The sequence below is a fragment of the Limulus polyphemus genome, unplaced genomic scaffold (assembly GCF_000517525.1).
Source record: "Limulus polyphemus unplaced genomic scaffold, Limulus_polyphemus-2.1.2 Scaffold563, whole genome shotgun sequence".
Lineage (NCBI taxonomy): Eukaryota > Metazoa > Arthropoda > Merostomata > Xiphosura > Limulidae > Limulus > Limulus polyphemus.
Window position 1 is genome coordinate 63,573 of NW_013666173.1, and position 24,243 is coordinate 87,815.

General features: G+C 34.4%; 1 protein-coding gene across 2 annotated transcripts in view; it reads right to left on the reverse strand.

The window, feature by feature from the left end:
* Window positions 1-1,232: 1,232 nt before the first annotated feature.
* LOC106459122 (sn1-specific diacylglycerol lipase alpha-like) overlaps window positions 1,233-24,243 on the reverse strand; it is a 31,399-nt gene continuing 8,388 nt past the window's right edge. The window contains exons 3-6 of one of the 2 annotated variants that reach the window (XM_022385556.1): window positions 19,023-19,164; window positions 16,687-16,895; window positions 6,312-6,444; window positions 1,233-4,346 (exon numbers count right to left, since the gene is read on the reverse strand). In XM_022385556.1, coding sequence (XP_022241264.1) covers window positions 3,024-4,346; window positions 6,312-6,444; window positions 16,687-16,895; window positions 19,023-19,164 — 1,807 coding nt within the window. In that variant the 3' untranslated portion in view covers window positions 1,233-3,023. Of the gene's footprint in view, window positions 4,347-6,311; window positions 6,448-16,686; window positions 16,896-19,022; window positions 19,165-24,243 lie in introns of both variants that reach the window. The other variant, XM_022385555.1, reaches the window with a different exon arrangement.

The window sequence follows — 24,243 nt, forward strand, 5'->3', positions numbered from 1 at the left end:
TTCATTACGAAAAAAAAATGAAGACTACGAAAGAAATTGAAATTGCCAAAAGGTGTAGCAGTTAAATTCATATGTTTTATTCAAATTGTATGAATATCTAACATTTATTACTGAAATTATGATAATAAGTTACGCGGACTTAAGCTAGTTCGTACATCAGCTTGTTTGATTTTTATTCCAAATGATTACTTCATAATTTTGCTGCAGGTTCAATGTGTTTGTTTTCTAACACAAATCAAAATTTAGTAATTTGTGATTTTCCGTCATTCATCAGATAACACCAGTAGCCGTATTTGTAGAATAAAAGAGAAAATTATTCACGGACATATAGATATTAAAAGAACAGCAGTTGTGGTCCCTTATACATCAGGTAAAGTAACATAAACATAAGAGAAATAAAGAAAATAGTACAATAGAAAATCAATTATTAGTTTACCACTTGAATTGTTTAATATCTAAAATCAAATTACTATCTCTGTCTACCTTTCAACTTATAAATCACTTCAAATTTATCGATGTCCATCAATATATAGAAAATAAAATTTTCTCAATGATTGCAAAATAGTAAGAATTAGATAGAACGTGAATCTTCATTTAATTAAAATCTTCTAAATAATTTTAAATGAATTATAGTCACTTATTTAATTATTTTCAAATGACGACAAATGAGAGTAGGCACTAAATAGCAACAACTATTTGGCCCTTAAGTGGTATTTTTTCACACAACAAAAAATAGAAAATTATTTGTTTTTTACATCCCTGATCTCACATTAGATATAATAACAGGAAACAGCAGTGAATTACGAAATTTTAACAAAATAAAAAGAATCGAAATATAGTGTAAATATTAGAAAAACATATCTAACAGAAAAACGAATCTACAAAAAAAAGAGCCTAAATATATTAGATAACAAACAAGATCCATTAAAATTCGTGATAATAATACTACAATATAATACAGGAAATAATCCACTGTGACACGTCACACGTAACTAATAAAGTTTTATAATTTCGACACTAACCACCAATTACGAAATTCAACGTAATGTCTGTTTAGTCTTCAGGTTAGTCAAATTGAGTCGTTTCAGGATTAACTAGTGTAATGAACTAACTATCCGTAAAGCAGCAAACTAAGTTAAATGTAATATAACTTTGTACAGCCGTAAGAAAATACATATTTAGAAGTTTTTGTTTGTTTGCTTGTTTTTAAACATAAAGCTACACAATTCGCTACCTGTGTTGTACCCACCACGGGTATCGAAGCCCTGTTTTTACCGTTATAAGCTTCCACACTTATCGCTAAGCCACTAAAGGGGGGTGTTTTAGAAGTGTTCTGCGTATTTGTTAAAATGTATCCTAATTTTTAATGATTTATGTTGTTTTAATCATTTTTTTTCCATTTTGCTTCAGTGGTATTATTAATTAACTAAAACATTAATTTCCGCTAAAAGCTCCAATACATACATACATACAATACAGATCATTTATATCATACTTATATTCAACCTTCTGCCATTACAAATAATCAGCAGTTTTCACTTATCCGCATTTTATTTAATTTTTTATAAAAGATTGCTGAGAAAAGCAATGGAGTAATATTTTTGATGTCCTGTAAAACATAACAACATATAATCTTTGCATTAAACGAGACAAGCTTAAAGTAATTAAATTCGAGCATACAAATATACAATCCTTCTTAATCTTTAAGACGTAAAACGATGTTTTAATTTATAAAATATTTCAGATTGTAAGACTGGAATTTATGAACATGCATTAATAGGTTTGTGTACGAGAAAGGTACAATATAAAAGAACAAAAACATTCTTCTTACAAACCGTTAAGTCTATTCCGAACAAAACAATTACTAAAGAATGAGATTAATGGTTAAATATTTTCTTGATCTTTGTCCTAAAATACAGATGAAGTAACTTAAATACACTGTCACTGCTTTTTAAAGGTCAATCTTAAAACTTATTGTTAAGGCAAATTCTACGCTACTGCCAAAGGTTTAACTTAATTTTAGATATGGAAGCCATATTTTATTTATTGTTTAATACACTTAACACATGGTACAAGTTAATTTAGGCTATGTTTCATATAAATTTTTTTAAGTCAGTACAATGTAATTTCCCAACGAAAAGTGTAGAGGCTTGCGAAAAAACAATTTATATTATTTATAATATTTTCTTATTTTTCGCAAAAAAAAAGTACTTTTACATCACCGAAAAGAGATATGAAATAGAAAGTTTTTGTGTTATTATACTTTCAATATCGAAATAGCCTGGTGCAGCAGAAAGCAAACTATTTTGCTTTATACAAAACATCACGACACTAGAAAGTGGAGTTTCAGCTCAAAACGATGGTAACTATCAATTAATTCTAGAAGATAAAAGCGACATCAAGATTATCTCGCATTATTTATTTATTTTGTTTTTCAGTGAAAATCTCTCACAAAAGTAACTCTTACTCCTTGGGACAACAAATTCTTTCATCGAATACACACTGACTGCCTATTTTTCATATATAACATTTTTATCCAACCCCTACAATTTCTACCACAGGCCGATCCTGGAACTCAACTTTTGACCAACAATTTTAATGGTGCAGTTAAGGAGAAGAAACATGATTCAGATTGTTATACTCGTTTTATAAGCTACATAAAAAGGATAAAGATAGTTTTGATATTTCGCCGAAGAAGAATAAAAGTTTTCATCATGGTTAAGTATACAATCTTAGGGTGCTAGTTGTCGTGTTTAGATAACACATATTGAAATATGAGATGTATAACGAAAAAACAAAAACAGATTGACATCGTCTGTTGAGGTGTTACTCTAATACGATAATTTAGTTATTTCACCTGTATCTTGTTTTGAAGGTGTAAAGGGGTAAAAAACTCAATAAAATCAGTTTAAACTATCGGATCAAAATCCCTTCGCTATTGTCTTTTAGCTAATCACGAATATTAGTAAATGTCGGAACACCTTGTCATCTCGTTTTTATGAACTTTACTGATACTGCTAGAATCATAAGCTACTTTCTGTAGGCGGCTTCCTGTACACCTTGGAGGGAGACTGAGTTTCAAGCAAACGAGATTCGTTCTCTTCCTTCGTTGGTTGCAGCCTGAAACTAGGTTGGTTATGGAAGACTTTGACCGGAAGAGTTGAAACTTCAAACACGTTAGCAGTGTCTTCTAGATGATAGATGTCTGCTTCTTCGAAAGACCGATGAATAGTCTCTTTCTCAATCATTTTTGTGAGAAACGCATCTGACATGGAGTATTCAAGGGTAGGAGAATGCAGTGGGGTGTGGCCAGGACAACTAAAGCGGGGATACATATATTCATGATTACCATACTCTTGCTGTGTACTGTATTCGGGGTAACTTGGCACAAAGGAATCTTCATCGTTATTCATTCCATTAGTGCTGTCTTGACTGTCTTGGCTACTACAGAGTTCAAAGGTCACACGTTTGCTTTGTCGATCTATATTCTTTTCACCTCCATTGTTTTGCGCACAATTACTACTTTGTGTAATATTATCTTTGATTCCCTGAGAAGTAGGTTCAAGATTTAAATGTAAAGTATGTTCTTTTGAAATTTCACTGTTGTTGGGATGATATTGTGAAAAAGGTTGCATCTCCACCGTCACCTCTGTGACTACTTTCTGCCCCAATGGTGTAGTATTCCCTTGTCCGTAGCTGTTATCCAGCAAATTTGATGTGGATGTATCCCTGACTACATTACCATTGCCACTAGTTTCATCAGCACTGTATAGTACACCATAATACTGATGGTCTGGTCCGTGGGGCTGAACGTAATACACTCCTAACGAGTCTGGCAAGGGACGCTGCACAGCGGGGGACTGAGCTATTGGTTCCAGTGGATTGATGCCACCCCATGACAATCTTTGTAAGTGGTTACCATTGTTCAAACGTTGGCTGCTTCCTTTGGACGAAATGCTGGACACATCAGAGAGCGTTTCAGGAGAGGCAAGCGGCGCTAAGCCTAACCAATCATCGTGAAGAAGATCCACTTTCAAGTGCCCGTCCAAATTGCTCCCTGGTTGAACACCGCTAGGTGAGGACTTTAGCTGCCTCATGTTGTATCCACTCTCCATAGTGGCTGCAATGGCGCTACTATATTCCCATCTTAGTCCAGTCGGAGCTTCTTCTGCTCCTGTGAGGCTTTCTGGATTCAGGTCTGTGAAACTTGTTTCTAACACTAGACGATGCGGTGGAGTACGGTCGGCTACGGTGTCCAACGTATCCGCACTGGGAGTAAGAAGCTGTCTTCGTTCTAGCTCAGTCAGTGTTCGCTGTGGTTTAGGAGGTCCTGTGTTAACCAGGAGCTTCAGGAAAACAAAAACAAAAACAGGAGGTCAATATAAATAATTGGTACAAATGTCACAGAGCTTTATGAAAAGTAATAAATACGACAGGCAAAAACTGTGCATCGTAGCTCTTTGCCAACATTTAGTAGAAAAGGAATATTTAGATATTCGGTTAAATACAAAAACACCTACTGTCACACCTTATCAGAACAACCAAATGAAAAACCAACTCTGAAAATAATAGGACAGCCATTTATTTAAACATTTAGTATTTTTCAGTACATTACCACAAGCCTAGAGTTATCTTTTAACAGGAAACTATTAACCTTAATTAGAAAGAAACGTATCAAATAAGTAAACATCAATCGAATTTGAGATTAAAAGTAAAAAATACTACTGAATTGGTTGGTTAAGTGTGTTTATTATTTAGATAAATTAATATATTGTATCAAAAGCTCACTTAAAAACAATTATGACAGGCTGAAAATCAACCATCTTGTTGAAATCATTTTGGAATTATATCAAAAGCGGAATGAAAATCAAAAAATAAAAATGTATATCGTGGATTTTTTAAGCCTTCTTTATTTCTTTTTCTTGTCTATTTTTCACATATCTGTTTTTACTGAACTTAATTTTTCATACTGCGTTTGCCCTCTGCCCCTCTCCCTTACCTACCTCTGAGTCTGAGTGACAGAAAGAAAATTGTTGCTATATTTCGGAATTTTCAAAGAAAAGTTATCTTGTTATCGTTCAGGTAAATAAATTATGGATAACGTTATCAAATACAGGCTCTTTTAATAACTACGTCGACATTCTAGAAGTTGTGTTTTTTGTCTAGACGTATCTGATATAGCTTGCCACATTAAAGTAAGGATTAGTTTTATTATAATTATTTTCTTAGCAAATATAAAGTTTACCTTTATTGGATATTCAAAACTTAAGGTCAGGTAAATCTGTTATTAACTCTATTAACGGACACTATCTTCTTTATGAATTAAGTTAGCTTTCTCTATTCATAATTTATAGTCAACTTACAATGAATGTGAATTTGTTTTCTTCGTGCAGAAGTGACATAAATATTTAAAAGAAATAAAATCAATATTTTTTTAAAGATTTTTACATTGAAAATATTACATTTTCTTTTAAGAGTAGCAGTATTTACATTAGAAGTGTTGTGAAGATATTTATTGAACAAAAAAATTAAATAATCATAATGGCTTTCATAATATCTTCATGAAAAGATGTACAATAGTTTTAAACTTTGAAGTTTGCTTGGTTTACATCTCATTTATGTTGGTTTTCTTTTGAATATATTCATTAATAATTATCATAGAATGCATTTCATATCATCTTGGAAATCAAGGAATAGAAATAAAAATATTTTTTAAATCGTTTCCCAACTCTGTAATGCTGAAAACTCGGAAGTCAATATTTAGTAAATTTATTGGAACAGTCAATCAAAACATTCAAAGCAACGAAAAGTACTTAGTGAACCTTACCTTGATCTAATGAAATGCATTGAATAATTTCATGTTCATTTCACTTCTAATCCGAAACGAGGAATAATATATAAAGAACAGGAAATAATATAAAAAGTTATTGATTAAAATGAGAATGGTCATGGGTCTTACGGAAAAAAATAGTTTTAAACAGATTTGGCTCAAAATTAAACGTTTCACAAATATTGATTGCAATCCTTCCATAATTAACAATACTTCACGTGACTTAACGAGTTGATAAAACTTGATTCAGTTAAAGATTCTTTAAACATTTGTTTGATTAGAAGGTCAATCGTCTTTATGATACGCAAATTCATTTGACTAATCAACAGTGCCACTAGCTCGGAGAATCTCTTTGATATATTTGTTTATATGAAGTTGTTATGTTTTCAAGGTTCCTTATATTCTTGGAGCTTTTACTGTTCTAAAGCAAACATGTCGTGTTCTGGAAAACTTTAGGAACACTTAACAATATAATATGTACCTTTTCTAGAGCCTCCATAACTTTATCAGGCATGTGATCTTGTACCATTACTGGTGATATCAAAACCTCATCAAAGTCGGTGTTATCCGCCCAAATAGCTTGAAACACTGGATTCTGCTTCTTGAACAACTTCCTGCTAAAAAAAAAAAGTAATATTAATATATATATAGGTCATCAGCAGGTGGAGTTCGAAAAATCTCCTTTTGTACCACACAATTAACGTTAATTCCAAGAGTCACCATATCTGATACCAGGTTGACAATGAAAACAATATCTTGAACTCAACCATAACGTCGTTACAGTTTGTTTGAAGTTAAGCATAAAGCTACATAATGGGCTGTCTGTGCTGTGCCCACCACGGGTATTGACACCCGGTTTCTAACGTTCTAAGTCCACAGACATACTCCTGTGCCAATGGGGGCCGTCGTTACAATCCATGTTGCCACGTTCGGTGATATTATATCTGACGACCATGCTCTTTACAATAGTCCTACGAAGACGACAGTTTCCCAGCGCTCTTTCAAGAGCACGATCGCACAGAAATCCATAAGGACTGCATCCGGAGATTTGACAGGTATGTTTTCGAATGGAATAACATGAATACCCGTTATATTCTCCAACTAATTGAGGTACGTGACGTTGAACAGACATGTATGGAAGCAACTTATGTACACATGGCTTGTATCGCTCTCCCAAACGGAGATCTTCTTGATTATGTTGAGTATTGTTGGCTAGGGCACGTGGATAGCTTTCGATGCTAACGTTTGCGTTCGTGGATTGCCTGTTAAGTGATGCCGTAATTTGTTCACCACTGCTGAGGTACGACATTTTGTAGTTATCTTTCTAAATACTTCTAGTTTCCCAAGTTGATCCATAACTCTTTGTTTTTCCAATGCCATTTAAAATAATTATAAGCTCCCTATTTAAACACATCTTTATGCCCTAAGTGTATGGATATTTTGCTGTTACATACCCTTTCGAAAAGTGATCAATTTTCGGTGTCATCGCTCTACTTACGTACGACACGCCAAACAATGTAGTACTGATATATAACGTTCCACCACAACTTTATATCGGATGTGGCTGTCACGTGACTTGCTGATTTGCATATCCAAAACCGTTTTAATGTACCATATTGAACCCTCTCTAGTCATGAATTCTTGGCACTAGCTCGTTTTAGGGGAATCCAAAACAACACAGTGAGCCTATTTAGTTTAATACTGGTTTATTTATAAGTTGAATATAACATTTTATCAACCCTAAATATGTTGTAAATAAGTGTCAAATATAACTTAGATGGTGGGTATTTGGTCTGAAAGAAATTAAAGATATGTATGTTAAATTTTGTATAACAATCTAGTTTCACTGCTTAATCCCCGGTAAATTAGAAAAAGCCTATGTTTATATAAAGAACTCTACTTTCGACAATCGCAATCTTTGTAATAAGATCTATCTTCCTGTAAGGCATGCATACATGTATGAAGTATACTCTCGTGATTTATTTATCTTGTACAAAAACAACTGCTATGTGGATTTTATGAAGTTAACTGAAATTATTTAAATTGTTTTAATTTCCTCAAAAAATGTAGTCATGGAAGTAAATTTGATGATTTGAGCTTGAATTATTGAGAAAATTGATGATTTTTAATTTGCAATATTGTTTGAGAGTGTTTGTGTTTGCAGTGCCATTTTACTTTGATATTCTAAATAGTTTCTAGTAAGAGGACGTATATAACTGTAATAACGTGTTATGAGTTTAGTAAACAGGTAAACTATGCAGGCCACAACAATTATAGCTTAGATAACAAACGTTGGCAGAGTTTTCATGAATTTGACTTAACTTTAGTTATATGTATTTGAAATCACATAGACTGGAATAAACCTCCGCTTTTTTAAACGTTACTTATACAGGTTACATGAATTTAAACTTTGTAAAAAGAATAAATTTGTAATTTAAAAATTATTTAAAAACCTTATATCTAGCTCTGCCCATGCGTTATTTATCTGACAAAGCAAAAACACGAGATCGATTCAGATAAGACGCGTGCACCAGAACAAAGGCAATTGCATTCCATCGGGATACTAAATATTGAAAACATCAACTTTCTGACCTTCAAAGGAGATACTCTCTCCCGATAAATATACAGTATAATTTTCCCAGAACGCATTAAGAAAGGAAAAACGGAGCTCTCAGTATTTACGCACCTATAGAAGATGAGGCTATAAAAGTCCATTAGTAATGGACAAGAATATTAGAATTCTTCTGCAGCACCAGCCACATAAAAACGTAGAAACACCAAGGGAAATGACTATGGATAATGTGTGATCAACACAAGAATAAGGTCAACTCAGTTCGGGACTGGTTATTTGTTTCCTCTACGTGAACAAACGTTTGTTAACGTGCATAAACGCGAATATTTTTTAGTAACTTTGGCTAAATAATAAATGTCTAGTTCTCTAATATAAAAAATGAGAAAGAAACACGTGTTGTTGTTTTCTTCAAATACTTAATGCCCTCTTATTTTTTTTCTACTGTCCCTAGCCTTAACTTTAAAGCCAATACAAAGAGTGAATAAGAGAACTGCAAACCAACCATGTGTCTGTATCTGTAGTATGTGTCATTGCGCCAAACAAACATAGCACTTATAGAGGACAGATAAGTGATTAGGGCGCTCGACTCGCAATCTGCGGGTTCGAATCCCCGTCACACCAAACATGCTCGCTCTTACAGCCGTGGGTGCATTATAATGACAGTCAATCCCAGTATTCGTTGGTAAAAGAGTAGCCCAAGAGTTGGCGGTGGGTGGTGATGACTAGCTGCCTTTTTACACTGCTAAATTAGGAACGGCTAGCGCAGATAAACCTCGTGTAGCTTTGCGCGAAATTCATAACAAACTAAAGAAACCAGATAAGCGATATCCTTTAAAAATAAAAAACAACAACAAAACACTCAGTAGAGCACATAATTCAGCCACGCAACGTTGATCTTATTCGGCCCTCAAAAAATACGAAAATGAGTCCATGTGTCCATATTTTTGAACGGACATGGACCATTTTTGACAGGATAATGAGGAATAATATTATATATATGTCCACCAAATTTAATTAAAATCGAATCATTTTTGACTGAGTTATAGAGAAAAATAGTGTGAAAAGTCGGTCCCAGATAGGGATGTTTTGGATTTTCGTGACACTGGTGTGACCTTGACCTTTGAAAAACTAATCCATTCAGCCGTTGTCTAGAACTCTTGCTGACAGACACACACGCACACAGGGGCGAAAACGTAACCTTCGGTGGCGGAGGTAGTAAGACCCTTTGATATAGAGAACACGCATTATACATGAAGATAAAACCTTTTATAATAAAACTGCATGTTAAAAAAACCCTTTAACACTGAGCCTTGTGAATTATGTATAAAAATGTAATAACATAGCATTAATTCATGTGAATTGTACATTCAAGTCAAATATTAAAAGATGAAGTGTATACACATTTTCAAAATGGAAAATCACTCTGATTTTACCACTTCGTTCTACATTTTGTATGATAAATACGTTTAACTTGCATAGAAAACATATCACAAAAATATCCTTTTGAATTATCTGTAATAATTATCATTGATTAAATAATTTTAATTTTATGCTCTTAACGTCATGAGAAAAGCAGAAAGAAAAACACCTTTAGAACAAAATATCAGCAACACTCTTATGGTTTACACTGTAGGTTTATTTGGTACACTTTTAACTCCATAGCAAGTTCAATAGAATCTTTTCTTTTGTGGTGCATTACATGCTTTTAGATTAAAGTGGAGACTCTTTATAGCTACACAACAAACACTGTTAACACACACACACATATATATATATTTCTTTCTTTCTTTCTTTTTACACTCTAAAGTTATAAGATTAAATTTCAACATTGGATACGAAGCACCAAATATTGTTTCATACAAGACAGTTTCAAGAAACACCTCTACAGCAAAATATTCGGTAAAAACTTTTAGTAATACCTTTAGTTTTGCAATATAATTCATGTCAAATAGTTAAAAGAGATATGAGTAAAAATATGAAAGAGATGTTCCGTGTTTTGCAAATGTTGTTTTTGTAGTTTAAGGGTTTCGTGATTCTGCCAAAGATATATGCATATATCATTCCAGCGACCCTCCAATAGAACATTTCATGAAGTGCTATAGCTACTTATGCTGTTCTAATTCGTTGGGAGTGGGGTGGTTAGGGCAGATTCTGTACTATGAACAGTGCCGGCTAGGCAGCTAGTACACTTGGGGTTGGGATTTGGATTTTGAAGATTCAGTGGGTGGAAGATAGGTGGTATAAGCACAGGTGTTCACGAGGTCTAGAGTTTCTCCTGGAGTTTTGGAGCTATCCAGGAGGACACTTAATTCTCCATCCGAGAAAAACAGTTGTTACCTCTTCCACTGAAGGTGGACGGAGGTTATGTATTCACCCCTGAGTGTATGTCTTTGTTTGTATGTTTGTCAGCAATATTTATCGAAACGGTTGAATGGATTTGAACGAAAGTTGGTATACATTTGGACTATGACCCAACTTAGAAGTGATTATCTTTTGAAAGGTCAAGGTCAGAGCAAGGTCACGAAAATCCAAAAAAAAATACCTATCTGTTAACATGGGGGCGATTTTTCACACTATTTTTGCTCTATAAGGCAGTCAAAAATAATCGGATTTTTATTAAACTTGGTGGACATATGTAGAATATTATGTCCATTTTTGGTCCATGTCCGTTTATAACGACGAACACACGGACACATTTTCATATATTTTGAGGGATGAATCACACTGTGTGGCGGAGGTATGCGCTCTATTAAGTACCACTCTAGTTCCTATATGGTTTTATGGATTGCAAACAGCGTCTGACAGATAAGTGACATAAAGTTGAAAATTATTGTCTAAGAAAAAATTAGATCTTGTGTGCTAAAACAATGTCAGTGACAAAACACTATTTCGAAAGACACGTATATACAGCTAATGTTCCTAAGGAAGTGTCATCTAAGGAACTGTGAATATTTTAATCCAACATGTCTCATATGGGACCCGCACTCAAACACCATACTGTTCTGTGTCTTGTTGGGCTGTTGATAAGCAAAGACAATTCCTGAAAGCTGGCATCTTCGCAAGCACTGAACATCATCCCCTAATCTGAGAGCTCAAGTATCATACCTTGTTTTCGAAAACAAACTTAAAACAATTTGAAAAATATAGCGATGCTACAAAACAGTCCACACTAAAATTCATTCAAACTGAAACCTGTACAGAAGACAAATATTAAGAAAATATTCAGCAAAACTGTCAGCTTGTAAAATATTTGAATTTAAGCAATTAAACATATCAGATAAAACCCAGAGAAACGTTGGGTACATCACACTTTCCCTTGGCCTGACATAGAAACTATATTTGGCAGTTTCACTTTCTTCACCTCAATATTTAAATCATGCCAAGTAGAACATATTTTTCAGTATAATTAATGAAAGTACGAAGTAACAGTATGTTCTTATTTCACAAGAGAAAAATCTGTAAACTTCTAAAAGTTTCAATTAAAAAAAAATATACATTGTTTCACCAACACTAGTGAAAATATCAGACACAAAGCACATTTTCCTTTGATGTGGTATAAGTTAGTATTCACAGTTTTACTTCATATATTAATATCTCAATATTTTGCCAAATTGTTTCTTTATTGCCTAATAGTAATGCTTCCTGTGTATTCTTATAGAGGTATGTAATGCAAAATATGATGAGAGAATTTATACATGGCTCATAATATGTTAACACATATCTACATCTACACACACATTTATACAAGTATGCGCATCATATATAATATTACGTTATTGTATGTATCTGCAGTATACGGCTCACTGTCAGAAGACCCAGATAGGTTTATCTGGCTTTGTCACAATAGCTGTTACACATCATCATGTCATCATCTGTTAGCCGATTAAACAAATTCTTTCTTCATTAGCATAATGAAATATGTGTTTACATGCAGAGTCTAGCTAAACTTTTCTGCTAGAATACACACAACCCAGAATAACATTCGTGTTGTCCACTACAGATAGCCCACTGTAGCTTTGCTCTAAAACAAAGAAACAAATATTCATAACTTAAGTAAAAAATATAAATCTAGGATTTTTCCACTAAAGTTTTTCAGATGTGAGGTATCTCTTCGTTGCTTTGAAGCACAACCCCATTTACTGTGTATCTGAAAATCATACATAGATTCTACATAGATAGAGGTATGGCCTTTGGTATAGACACAACATAAAATCGCATTTGCGTGCACAAATCTTTCTCAGGCGGTTTACTATATAACCATTCTGTCAGTGCATTAAGCCAATAACGTTATTTGTCCACAGAAATGAAGCTACTTCTGACTATAAAGATTGAGAGATCACGCGAATGTCCGACATTGCTTACTAGATTAGAAAGTAAGGATCTTGCAATACACTTTAAGTTGATAATCAGTTAACCACCCAATTGACTTGACTGTATTATAATCGAGCAATTATCAGGTGATTTCACATAGATATCCTGTGAGCCACTCATTCATAAGCTGGACATCAAGGAAATACACATCTTTTCAATCACTGATTTAGTAACCAATCAACCATTCTAACTGCTGGTAAAGCAGGTAATTCCATCTATGATGATTATGAGGTAAAATTCAGCATCTTGACTAACCAATGTACAGTGGTGTTTCCTCATCTCACAACTCACAGACAGTTAGATATCTACTCTTAGCATCACCTCCTCATCTATTGAGTTAAGACTACAAAGCAGTGTTTTTGCTATTCTCTGATCTATCAATCTCCTCCACTTCTGATTACTGGGTTAAACAATACCGAGATGCTCGACATACTTTTGTATACCTTGTGATTACTATATCTCATAGTTTATGTACTGAACTGTCTCAGAAAGAGAAAATGACCAGTCCATCCATAACTGAGTTGCTTTCCTATTAAACACGCATACCATGCCATACCAACCCTAAGGAATTCAACTCATAGTCCTTCATTGTTTTGTTGCAACATTTTTTTCTATTGTATGACAGCTTTACCCATATGTTGACATGCAAACGCATACACACCAGTCAATGCTGACCATAGACATTTCATATATTCTCGTGGATACTGTAGCAATCTACACTGGGAAGTGGGTCAAACATCATATCCACTAGTAGCTTTATGTCTCATTCAAACATCAGTAAACTTGGATTTAATTATTTGAATGTTATCATCATAATATAGAAGTTGATTATCTTAATCAGTTTGTTTATGATTCATAACTTTGCAACACACACTTTACAGTATGAATAACTCATTCTATCATATCATCAATATGGTTAAGTGCACGTTTTCACCACACTCAAAATTCTGCACAACTCCATGAGCAGCTTCACGTTGAAACTGGTTCCTTAATCCATGAAGATTTCTTCAGGTGTTCTGAATCTTACTCTCTACTGGTCAACACAAACACATCAATTATGAACTGTACTATGTATGAACCAATGAATAAGTTTCAGTCCACTTGATGAAATAATCAATAACGTCTAGCACATACTGATACACTTATCAGCCTCTTGAATAAAGCCAGTTATATCTAGGGACATTTTCTGTAAGGGAGAAATTAAAAGGCTTTTCCGAAGTTTTCTAAGACATGACGTATTTTGACTATAGGCCGAATACATACTATAGCGTTTGCACCATATTCAGGGTCACCAAGAGCTTTCATAGATCCTGAGGAAGGATTAGCAAGTGACCCTTCTCTCAATCAATTTCCCCTACTTTCTTCCAAGTCTGCTTTGGGGCGTTTGGACCTAGGGAAATTTCCACATTAATCCCACTGTCGCAATGTACCTCAATGTATCAATGCAAATGCAGTCAGAAAAGGTGTTTATGCATGTCACGACGAGTGTAAGAAACACCATAATGACTTCCAATGCTTCTAAAATGCAAATACGATAATATTTTCTTCCTTAAACGGAGTAGACAATGATGATGTTATCTTAGAAATGTTAGTATAAAAAGTCAATAGTGCATCATAAAACATAGGAAGCTACAGTTTCTTGTTTCCTCACTGATTGAATCCAGTTTTTGGCCACTAATTTTCAAAGAACCTATAAACACTCCCCCTATCCACAATATGACAGATAATTCCACGTATCAACAGGAGATCGAAATGTTTAGCAAAACACCAAAGTGACATCCACATAGTTAAGACATCCTAGCTTTGCAGTACTCTCAATGTAACTTACACGAGACTCTTAAAATGGCAGGTGCATTACAAAGACTAATTGGCTTAGGTATGCTCTCCTCGTTCAGATTGACTTGTCATTATCTAGAAGTCAGATTTAATATACTGATTCAATGTGCATCTTCTAGCACACCAAGACATTTGTACTATTTTGTTGACTTTCCCGTATGTTAATGTTACTTTAATGTAAGTAACCTGTAAGGGATCAAAGTGAATGAAACTAAAGAAACTGGAATCAGTTTTATGTGTCAGGGGCTGCTTTAACTGCATCATAGAAAATGTGGATATCAGAGTATTACAGGTCATTACCCAAGGATTGTGTAGACAATTTAGGCTCAATTAGTTGACAAAAACCCAGTAAATCACTGGTTGAATTCATCAATGTGTTTACTGGACGAGGTAGCTATTCAAACAAAAGTGTCATGCCACCACATAGACAAAGGTTATGCATGACAAACAGAGCAACTTATGCAGACTATTGTTTCTGGATTCTAACAGGTCTGTAATGAATGGTTTTATCATAAAATGTAGTGACCTATTCTATTGTCCATGATGGCTAATACTTTACAGCAGGTAATCCCCTAAGTTCCCATACTTAGTTTTAAGACAAATATAAAGACATGCGTACTGTGGTGGACAGAGCCAAAGATTAAGTGGAGTTTGCCTCTTCACTCATTTTTAGTCTATTTCCACTAGCCAGAAAGAAATAAAGTGAATTCAGGTGGTTAGCACGCTGGTTTCATTTGGTGTACGTGAAACACTGGGTAGATTGACAATGTTTTGATGGCTTCTGAATCATTCGAGAACTCGACCTTCACAAATGTATTAATCGTGAAACAGCCACAAAATCTGAGCAGTTAGTAAATTATTACAACTCATGTATTAGATTCTATTGACATTACTTAATATTTACAAAATTCTCCTGAACAGGACATAGAAATGATTAAGAGATTACAAAGAACTGTTGTAGTTAGTTCTACCCAGATAACATCAACCAGACACACTTCATTATCTTCACAGTTATTCAGTAATTAGATATTTTGGCACTTAGAAGTATTTGGAGAGGATACATCATAGGTTCTATTAGGTTTGATGTCACTTATCCATGAAAAAATGGGGCCATATCTGAAATCTTTGTTGCCAGTTGTAATTACTCATTACTGGAGCATCACTGTTAATAGAAACATTTATGCTTTTGGTCTGTTATAATAACTGAATAATGCAAACAATGCACTGTGGTAACGATGAAATGTTTTATAGAGTGGTTTGAGCTTCGCGCAAAGCTACTCGAGGGCTATTTGCGCTAATTTAGCAGTGATAGACTAGAGGGAAGGCATTTAGTCAACACCACCACTGTCAACGCTTGGGCTACTATTTTATCAATGAATAGTGGGATTGACCATCACATTATAACGCCACCACGGCTGAAAGGGTGAGCATGTTTGGTGATGGGGATTCGAACCTGCGATATGCAGGTTGTGAGTCGAGCACCCTAATTACCAGGCCGTGCAATTCCTTTATAGAGTGACTGAGCGTTTTGCTGTACTACACCAAAAGTTAAACACTTGTGTCCAAAATACGAAACATGAATGGGCATGGATTTGAATTATGGATACAACACTGCATCAGAACTGTTTGCTGAAATAATGGGAATGAAAAACAACAGTATATCAACTTTCCATTCTATTTCAGATGTCATGCTAGAAAAGCTAGCTATATGGATTTGAATCTGCTAGTCATGCTTGTAAATGAGATATTGATTACACGGACTCAAGGTTTGCCATCCTTTCTAATAATTAAAACAACAGAATTGTACCATATAAAGCTGTAACTGTATTTCACACTTTAGCAAGTTAAATGCGTAGTAAAGAACTAATAGTGTCATTTAATATTCTCTGTGATTATTCTGAATGATGTCACTTATATTGTCTACGAGTTTGTCAGCCACTAAAAACATAAAGAGACTGAGGTACACATGCTTGAATATGGAAATCTAGTATATTGGATGAAAATACATAATTCAGTTCCTGTTTCATACAACAATGATTAATGCCCTTTCTTGAATAACAAAAAATATATAACTTACTCGTTTCGTCTGGGATGGTTTCGAATGATATGGATGATACGTCCTGGTGGATACATTGGTTGGTGTGCAGTGAGAGCAATAGAAGAATCACTAGGATGAGTTGTGACGTCACGGGCCCCTGACTTTAAACCAAAATCCTCCACAGCAATGGCATCTACTCCATTGTCTTCTGGGCAACAGCACATAACTCCGCCCATTATTATTTTCCACTGTGAGAGAAAGCAAATTGTTGTGAATTTTAATGTTTTTTTTAAAAACTGTCTATTGAAATATATAGAAAACAAGTATAATGCATTTTTTTAATTTCATAAAAACAAGTAGGGATTGACATATGCATAACCTAGCTAGCTATAGTAATGTAGAAGATTTTAATGCTACAAAAAGTATTGAAACAAAAAAGTCAAAACTACAAAAACTGGGTTACTTAAAATAAAATAAAAATATCCCTACGTTGGCAAATCACTGGAATTATATTAGTTTGAGCCAAAGTAGGGATAAACATTTGTAAATTCTAAGTAACTCAGTTTTTGTAGTTTTGTCTTTCTTGTTTCACTACTTTTTGTGGCATTTAAACTTTTTGTATTATTACTGCTAGCTAAGTTACGTATATATCGATCCTACTTATCGTTAGAAAATTAATGAATGTTTTTTATACTTGTTTGTTTTCATTTTATTAGCTATATTTTTGTGCGCCAGCAATATCAAGCCTGGGGAGCGCATATTCCCGATTCGATTTTATTACCCATCAAGATTTCTGCTATCCTACCTCAATTCTAATTATATGCCCAAAGTAGTGCATCGTTGGCTTTATATATAGATACTAATATCGTTTTAGGTACAAGAAAGGAATCATTGGAATCCCAGAAGGAAGAGTTTTGTAAAAGAATTAGTGAGATAAGGTTCGTCATCTTTTGTGTACGCTTGCTTACTTAGATGAGCCTGATTGTTAGGACACTCGACTTACAATCTGCGGGTCGAAGGTTTGAATCCGCATCACACTAAACTTACTTGCTCTTTCGGCCACGGAGGTGTTATAAGGTGTCAGTCAATCCCACTATTAATTGGTAAAAGATTAGTCCAAGAGTTGGAGGTAGGTGTTGATGTCTAGCTGCCTTCCCCTAGTCTTTCATTGCTAAATTAGAGACGGCTAGCGCAGATAGCCCTCGTGTAGCTTTCCACGAAATTCCAAACAAAACTTACTTAGAAATAGTGGAATTTTGATTCACTCCATAAATACGTATATAGCGATTTAGGTGGCTTTATAAGTACAACAATCTTTATCTTTGTTCAGCCAATACTGTGAAATAGTCATTGTTAATATTCGGGCATTTTAAAGGTGTTTTTAAACGGGTGATTTTTATTTCCGCCATTTTGTTTCATTACGATCTTTACTTTCATTCAGTAAAATTCTGCTATCTGTGTTAGCCAGTTGGCACCCATTTTCATCTTTGTCTCATCATGAACACAAGCCTAAATCACCGATTAAAGAATAAAGATTCAACTGGTTTAGAAAAATGTGGTTATAAAAGACAAGGTAATTTTTCTAATAACACCAATAGTAAAGTGTTATAAAATCACAAAGGTAGCCTTTAATGGCATGATTTTTCACTAAGATGCTTAATAATCAACAAACCAATCGTATCTCAGTGTAACTTATGATATGGTCTGTCAATAAGATAGTGGACTTGGCACAATGTCAAAGGTAACCATTCAGAATAAGATTAGTTAATTAGTTAAGCAAACAAAAGATTGTATATCATACTATATTTTATGGATAATATGACTGTCAAGTCTGAGGATTAATGGCGCTGAACAGATCACATAATTAAGTAATGTAGTCTACATATAAGATATTAAAAGACATAAGGATATTAAAAAAGTTTGCATCTTAATAACATCAATATTACTTCTGAGAGAAGTTACATAATAGAAGCTACTATGAAAAAGGCAAAAATTTAACAACATTGTAATTCTTGTGTTTTTTTATTTGTTTATCGTCATGTACATGTACGTCTGTCATACTTTAATTATTTTTATATAAACGAAAGGTACATTACAAATATTTGTTAGTGATATTTTCACATAAGAAAAGCAAGAAAACAGTTCCATAGCAGCTGAAATATTTAACTATAATAAACAATTTTTGATTAAACTGTGGAAACTATGGACTTTTACAAATGTAAAATATATATTATAAGCAATAAAGTAGTCGAAATATCAGCAATACTGTATATTTTAATTCAAGAAATTCGGAAAATTTCTTTAAATTTAAGTTTTATGCAAAATTGTGAGTAAAGGAATACTTAGTCTTTTCTTGATAAGTGACTAAACCTAACCTTGGGATCCTCAGTTCGTTTAATAGCGTTAATGAGATCAGAGCGAAGAGACTCTAACTGATGAAGTCCTAAACGAGGCACAACGTCTTTTCCCATCACAACAGAAGTAATAAACTGTTTACTGTACTCAACAGCGGGCCAACTAGAAGAAAAAGAAAAAAAATACTTATTGCGAACTTTAGGTATGTCTGTTTATTAATTTGTCAGTTAAACAAAAAATCTAATTTCCATTAACAATAAATGTATTCTATCACGAAAAACATGTAATAAGATCTCTTTGAACAACATTTTAAGTGCCCCCCATGATGTGGCGAAGCGAAGTAAACATGATATTCAAAGGTTCTCTGAAAATAGAAGACAACGGAGAAAGAAGAGTTCCAACAGAAAATTCACTGTCACACAAGGTAGAAAACTACTCGGGAGAGTACTATAGGAATCGAGCCCGAAATTTAGCGTTATAAGCTCTCAAACTTATAGAAACTTACATGGATTATTAACATTAACTAATCTCAGAAGTATTTATTGTACGTGTCATAAAACGTTCAACTTCAATAATACGATTATTCCGGTTCTACTCAGGTTTGGTAATTTTTCACTTATTTCGGATGCCTGGCATGACCTAGTGGTTAGAGTACTTGACTCGAAATCTGCGGGTCGCAGGTTCGAATCCCGTCACTGATCATGCTCGCCCCTTCAGTCGGGGGTTTGTGGTGAAGTAGAATGTTAAATTTTAGCACCACCAAATGTAACTTATATAATGGATTGAATTATACTTATATCGATCACATTATATTTGCTTTAGGATTTTACCACGTTAGTTAGTTTCAGAGGAATTGTTACACTGAAGCGGTTGATAGGAGACATGGAATACAAACAGTGCTAGGGATATTTCTTTTTTTACCATCCCTGCTTACATTTAATGTTTTTTCTTTCATTTTATTTGTAGTCTCCCTTTATTAAAGAGGAAAAAAACTATGCTAAGTTCACAGGACCCCCCCCCTCTCCCCACTTCCGTTCTCTATGTATAGATTTCTCAATAGATTGTGGTATTTTGAAGACTTATTGTTGTTGACAAACAGTGCTCAAATATTTGACATCGCAGGAGCTCCTCTGTTTGGGTGTCATATTATAAGTTTGTCATAACCAAGTCATACCTACATAAAAATAATGAACGTCTACTTTAGAGATAGCATTTAAAAATTCGACAGAACAACATTTCAGACGGCAAAAAATAAACATTAACGATTAAAAAGTTTAAATTCACGGTGGATAAACAGTGCATTTTTACGGTTACAAAGTTTCGACAAAAAATAAATGTTCGTAATTACACATTTTCAAGTTAATGTCAACAACAACAAAATAACTACACAGCTATACGTTATTGTAGAAGCATGGCATAATCTGTGGGTTGCGAGCTCGATTTCCTATCACAGAATATCCTCGCCCTTTCAGTCGTGGGGGCGTTATCATGTAACGGTCAATCCCACTATTTGTTGGTAAAAGAGTAGTCCAAGAGTTGGTGGTGTTGAGTTCCTGCCTTCCCACTGCCAAATTAAATTATAGACGGCTAGCGGAGATATCATTCGTGTAAATCCAAAACAAACATGTTATTTTTGATAGACAATAAATGCTAACAGTTAAAGGTAGTGCTGACAAACAAGTGATTACAGTTTCGCTCTGGCATGAACAAAAGATAAATGTTAACGGTTGCATATTTTCAAGTCAACGTCGACAAAAAATAAATGTTAACAGTCCCACAATTTCAACGCCGGGCAATAACCATTACCGGTTAAAAAGTTTCAAGTTACCGTCGACAGGCTCATAAGTATTACCAAACACTAAATGTTAGTGATTAGAGTTTCGAAGATAAATGATGAATGTTATCGGTTACATAAATGTTAATGACTACCAACTTTCAACTTCTCTTCGACAAAAAATAAATGCTAACGGTTACATAGATTTAAGTGATCGTCGAAGAACAATAATGATTACGGTTACACAGTTTCAAGTTGTTGTCGATAAAACGTAAATGTTAATGATTATACATCTTCTATGACAAAGAATTAATGTTAATGTTTAAAGTTACCTTCAACAAATACTGTATTTCAACTGTTACAAAATATAAAGCCACCGTCTTTAAAAATACATTTTAACGGTACATAAATTCAAACAAACAACAATGAATAAGTATTAATAGTTACACAATTTACAGAAAAAGTTATTTTGTTTCTGCTACGTGTACAACGTGACATTCTCCAAAAAAGGTTAAACTTTTTGTAAGTATTATTAGGTATGAAACACGTCTAAACACGAGAAATCGCAGATGCTACTCTTGAGATGAAGTTAGTATTCAGTTCCCAGGAGAGAGTACTGAGTTTTGAATATTTCTATTGTTATTGTTGGCAGAATGAAGCACCTGAAATATAAACAACCATAGAATTACACGAGGTACCTCGTTCATGTAGAAATTCTTATCTTCATGTAACAAGAAAATCTTTACAACCACGCACTTACAATGTATGCTAACAAGTGAAAGACCTTATATACAACACATCAGCCTCACAGTATACAAACTATCTGTGAAAGCTCATATACTGATATAACAGCGACAACTACGCTGAGGATCCTATACACACCACAACAGTCCACAGACGAATATACGAGCTACTCTCTCTATTGGAGATATTCTCACATCGACAACAAAAGCGAACACACAAAGAAACATATTCTAACAAATGTAGAGAATCTACAAGTTATCTCTTACTAGGATAAGGTCTCCAACACACAATACAGGCAGAACAATGTAAGCAAGAACTCCAACATATTGTACAAACTTTCGTTCTGAAAAAAATTGCATTAGTAGAACAATGACTCGAACAGCGGTGCAGGTCAGCTAATGATGGATAAGTTTGTTTGTTTTGTTGTTAAGCACAAAGCTAAACATTGGGCTATTTGTACTCCGCCCACCGGGAGTATCGAAACCAGGTTTTTAGCGTTAAAAACCCTCAGACTTACCTTTGAGTCACCGGGGCGAAGTGGCGATGGAGAAGTACAATGTCAACTTGTAGCACCGTCAGATGTAGCTTTTTTATTATTAAATTATACTTATGTCGATCACACTATATTTTCTTTGGGATTTTAACAAATTTTTTATTAATATGACTGGCAGTTAGTTTAAGGCGAAATGTTGCTCTGAAGCAATCGGTAGGAGACGTGGAATTCGAAGAGTGCTAGGAATATTTATTTTTATTCATTATTCTACTAACGTATGGCGGGTTTTCTCGAAGTGTAATTTTGAGCCAAGTTGGAATATTATTATTCTCTTTTGTGATTAAATATGTTATCAACAATTAGCTTCAGAGCGCTCTTTATATATAAAGACACATATAACTAAATAGTTATAATATTATGAATTGCACCAGTTGTATATAGGCAATCAAATCAGTACAAATTTCTATATTTCTATAATTCCAACCTCCAATTTCAAATAATTATTACAAAATGATAGAATCGTTGTGGTCGATAAATGTTAGCCTATAATGTGTGGCATCATCAAGAGTGGAAACAGTTTACGAAAACGAAACAAAAAGACAGGCTGTTTCAACATGAAGAGTAACGTTGTCTGTGTATGCTGATGCGTAAAGACAGGATAGTGACAGGTTGTTTTGACATGAAAAATGACGTTTTCTGTGTATGTTGATGTGTAAAGAAAGGATAGTGACAGGTTGTTTTAACATAACATAATGTTTCGGGATAAGAGATCTATTGGCCCATCTCGGCTTTACCATCCTCCAAGTTAAACTAAAACTACTAAATAAATAATAAAAGAAAAACGAATGATATGGGCTGGCTTTAAGATTTGAAATGTGCTGGTATCAGTGTATACAGATGTTTAATGATAGGAGAGTGACAGGCTGTTTCAACATGGGAAGTACCGGTGTTGTGTATGCGGATGTGTAAAGACAGGGTAGTGATAGGTTGATTTAATATGGGGAAGCGCCTATATAAGTCATCAAAGCCATAACGTATTGGTCCATCGCGAAGTATTAGGTCGTCGAGAAATTAATGCCGCGTTTTGGAACACTTTCATTCACCACCACCCCAAAAAACGTACATCACCCATAATAGTTAAACGAACCGCCTATATAGTGTGTAAAGTTTAGTATACTCTATTCCCTTATAGTGATGACACACGACGAGACACACATTCGGCATATAATGCTGTTTTAATTCAAGATGGGAAACAACGCCCCTGTAGCCACAAAGAATACCAATAAAGTTTATGGAAATGTTTTGAACGTTCGTAAGTGTCAACAATGGTTCAGCAAATTTCGTTCAGGTGACTTTAGCCTTAAAAAGTGTGATGGCAGGGGACGACATGTTGGCATTGATAGTGATATTCTGAAGACGCTTGTTGAGTCTAACCCAAGGCAACTCACTCGTGAAATGGCCCTGAAATTGCATGTGTCTCATGAAACAATACGTAAACAACTAAGGAATATGGGATAATTCTCTAAAAAAGGTGTTTGGGTGCCTCACGAACTAACCGATAATCATCGTTTCCAACGTGTGAATGTCTCTTCTGGCGCGCAATGCGTGTGAACCATTTGTGGACAGAATTGTTACCGGTGATGAAAAATGGATTTTCTATGCGAATATTAAACACCAAAAATAATGGCTCAGTCCCAGACAAAAAACCACTTCCGACCCCAAAACCTGGACTCTATCCGAAGAAAGTGATGCTTTGCATTTGGTGGGACATCAAAGGAGTTATTCATTTCGAACTCATCAATCCACAGCGAACTGTCAATGCAAAGATCTATCGTCAGCAACTGTAACGGATAAATCAAGCCCTTCATCAGAAACTCCCTTCACTCGTCAATCGGAAAGGTGTTATTCTTCTCCGTGACAATGCACATCAACTTGTAGCACGTTTGACGCAACATAATATTATGGAGTTGGGTTGAGAAGTTCTCCCCCACCAACCATATTCACCAGATATTGCACCATCAGATTACCATCTTTTTCGTTCGCTGCAACACCATCTTAATGGGAAAACGTATGCAAATGTGAAAGGTGTTAAAGAGGACATCGACATATTTTTTTCTTCAAAGCCAATTGATTTCTTTAATCAGAGCTTTAAAAACCTGATTGCAAACTGGAAAAGCATCATCGATAAGAATGGTGACTATTTCATTTAATAAATGTTTTGTTTTGATAT